General features: G+C 57.1%; 1 protein-coding gene across 1 annotated transcript in view; it reads right to left on the bottom strand.

The window, feature by feature from the left end:
* Window positions 1–1,898, bottom strand: part of HAPLN3 (hyaluronan and proteoglycan link protein 3) — a 6,963-nt gene extending 5,065 nt beyond the window's left edge. Inside the window, exons 1-3 of the mRNA XM_006756286.2 lie at window positions 1,866–1,898; window positions 1,492–1,654; window positions 3–352 (exon numbers count right to left, since the gene is read on the bottom strand). Coding sequence (XP_006756349.1) covers window positions 3–352; window positions 1,492–1,624 — 483 coding nt within the window. The 5' untranslated portion in view covers window positions 1,625–1,654; window positions 1,866–1,898. The remainder of the gene's footprint in view (window positions 1–2; window positions 353–1,491; window positions 1,655–1,865) is intronic.
* Between the last annotated feature and the right edge of the window lie 874 nt (window positions 1,899–2,772).

Genomic DNA, 2,772 nt, shown 5'->3' with positions numbered 1-2,772 from the left:
ACCACGCCGTCCTCGTCCTCCAGCCCGTCGATGACCTCACAGCGGTAGTGCCCCGAGTCCTCCAGCCGCAAGTCCCGGATCTCCAGCGACACGTCCCGCTCCCCCTCGGGCCGCAGGTGCACGCGGCCCCGGTAGTCCCCGAAGGAACGGTGCCTCGGCCCGACGGCCACCAGCACGTCCTGCTCCGGGGCCCCGTTCTCCGACAGCTTCCACCACTTGATGCGCACGGGCCTGTGGGAGGCCAGGGCCGGCTCGTAGTGGTACCGGCAGGGCAGGGTCACGTTGGCCCCCCGGTGGGACAGGAGGGCGTCCTCGGGCGTCTCCACCACCAGCGTCACGCCCTTGAAGAGGCCTGGGGGAGAGGTGGGTGGGCGCAGAGGGGGACCTGCTGCAGATCATCTGTACCCCCACAAGGGCCACCCCACCCTCATCCCAGCTCCCGCCGACCCTCCTTACCCCCACCCCCATGACACATGGCGAGGATAGCCACAGTGCTGCACCCCTACCCCTAGCCACTGTGGCTTTGCAGGCACATGAGTGATCCAGGCCAAACTGCCAACCCGTGGAATCACAAACAAAATAAGCATCTTAAGCCCCTAAGTTTGTGATGATTCAGAAGTTTCCATAAACCTCATGCAAGTAGTGCTTGGGCAGCACAATAAATTCCAGAGAAAAGGGGTGTGTAGGGTAAGGAATGGCTCCCCAAAATATCCAGGCCCTAATCCCCAAGTGTGGCCTTATACGGCAACATGAACTGTGCAAATTGATTCCATGAAGGATCTTCAGAAAGGGGGTGTGTTTAGACTGGATTTTCCAGACGAGTCCTAACTGCAATTATAAGTGCTGTATCTTTTTTTTTTTAATGTATTTTTATGGCTTTCATAGAGGAAGGGAGAGGGATAGAGAAACATCAATGATCAGAGAGAATTGCCAATTGGCTGCCTCCTGCAGGCCCCCTCCTGGGGATCGAGCCCGCAACCCAGGCTTGTGCCCCTGACCGGGAATCGAACCCTGACCTCCTGGTTCATAGGTTGATACCCAACCACGGAGCCATGCAGTTGGACGGAGAGGTCACCTTTTTTAAGCTGGATCTTGACAAACTGGCAGGACTTTGGGGAACTACAAAAAGCAGAAGAGACCGTCCTTAAGCGCATGTAAGGGGTTCTAAGCACAGAGTCACTGCACCGTCTCTTCTGCTGGTCTTAGAAACGAGGTTGGTGCCAAACCACCACAGCTCTGTGGTTGAGCCTTGACCTATGAACCAGGAGGCCACGGTTCGATTCCCAGTCAGGGCACATGCCCTGCTTGCAGGCTCGGTCCCCAGCAGGGGGCGTGCAGGAGGCAGCTGATCAATGATTCTCTCTCATCATTGATGTTTCTCTCTCTCTCCCTCTCCTTTCCTCTCTGACATCAATAAATATTTTTTTTTTAAAAGAAAGAAAGTCTTGCTCATCCTTCAGAGCAAAAATCTGGGCCCAGGACGACACCCACCTCCACTGAGGCCCGGGTCCCAGCCGTGGGCACTGTTGGAGTAGTAGAAGCCGTTGTAGAAGGGCAGGCCGGGGACGCAGGGCAGCGGGAGCAGCAGGACCAGGAACAGCAGGCGGCCCATGGTGGCGTGCATGGCGGCAGCGCCAGCGTGTCCTGGGCAAGGCTGTGGCCAGACAAATGGGAAAGAAGAGAAAGGCAAACCAGTGAAAGGCGCCCCTCTTCAGAGGGCCGGGACGCCTGGGTCCCAGCACCCACTCATTCTCCCACTTAATAGGTATTGGAGGAGCATCGTCCACGCACTGAGCACTGTTCTCAGAGCCTGGGTCTTATCGGTTGGGGGATTCTGGGCAGGTTTCCTGGTTTGTGAAACTCACCTGGGGCCCTAGCCGGTTTGGCTCGGTGGATAGAGCGTCGGCCTGCGGACCAGAGGGTCCGGGGTTCAGTTCCGGTCAAGGGCACATGCCTTGGTTGCTGGCTCCTCTCTAGCCCCGGCCCTGGTCGGGGTTCCCCTTCCTCTCTGTAAAAAATCAATAAAATATATTTTTAATAAAATAAATAAAAAATAAAAATCAATGGAAAAATATCCTTGGGTAAAGATTAACAACAAAAGAAGATTAAGGCAGAGCGCTAGAATACTGCCTGGCAGGGAGAAGTGCCCCAAAATATTGGTTATTATGACTACTGTGAACAGTTGACAAAGAGACATCTTACATTATCTCGGGGGCTCTTTCTCCTCCCTCCTTGCCTGGGAAAGAGAGCAGCCACCACCCCTGTCTTCTCTTTCCCGCTGGGGAAACTGAGGCCGGGGCTTTATCTTTGGGAAGCAGGTAGAGCTCAGGGAAAAAATTCAGGTCTCCCGACGGCCCAGCCTTGGCTTTTTCCCAGCACTGCTGGCCTGGGGACCCCTCCACACGCTAGGCTAGAATAACCTGAACCCCGACTTGGAAGGCAGATGGAGCCCACCAGAGTGCGAGTCCCCCAGACACCAGCAGGGGGCAGCATTGCCCTGCGGGTCTCCAGCATCCCGCCGCCGGGAGGAATCTGACTTGGGTGCCCCCCTCAATTCAGACAAGGCTTGCAAATGCCTTGGAGACCTGCGGCCCGGGAAAGTGGGGGCCGGGGGTGATTCCTACCAGCCTTCCCAGCCCTGAGGTCGGGCAGGGCCCGTGAGAGGAGCCGGGGCGCCTCTCCATCACCTCCCCATGCGGCAGGGAGCAGGGGCACGCCCGAGGGTCAGCGCTGGCCACCACACGGGGTCACAGGCTGGTGACGGAGCTGGGT

This window comes from Myotis davidii, unplaced genomic scaffold, assembly GCF_000327345.1.
Source record: "Myotis davidii unplaced genomic scaffold, ASM32734v1 scaffold954, whole genome shotgun sequence".
Taxonomy (NCBI): domain Eukaryota; kingdom Metazoa; phylum Chordata; class Mammalia; order Chiroptera; family Vespertilionidae; genus Myotis; species Myotis davidii.
This window is presented reverse-complemented; position numbering and strand designations above follow the sequence as displayed.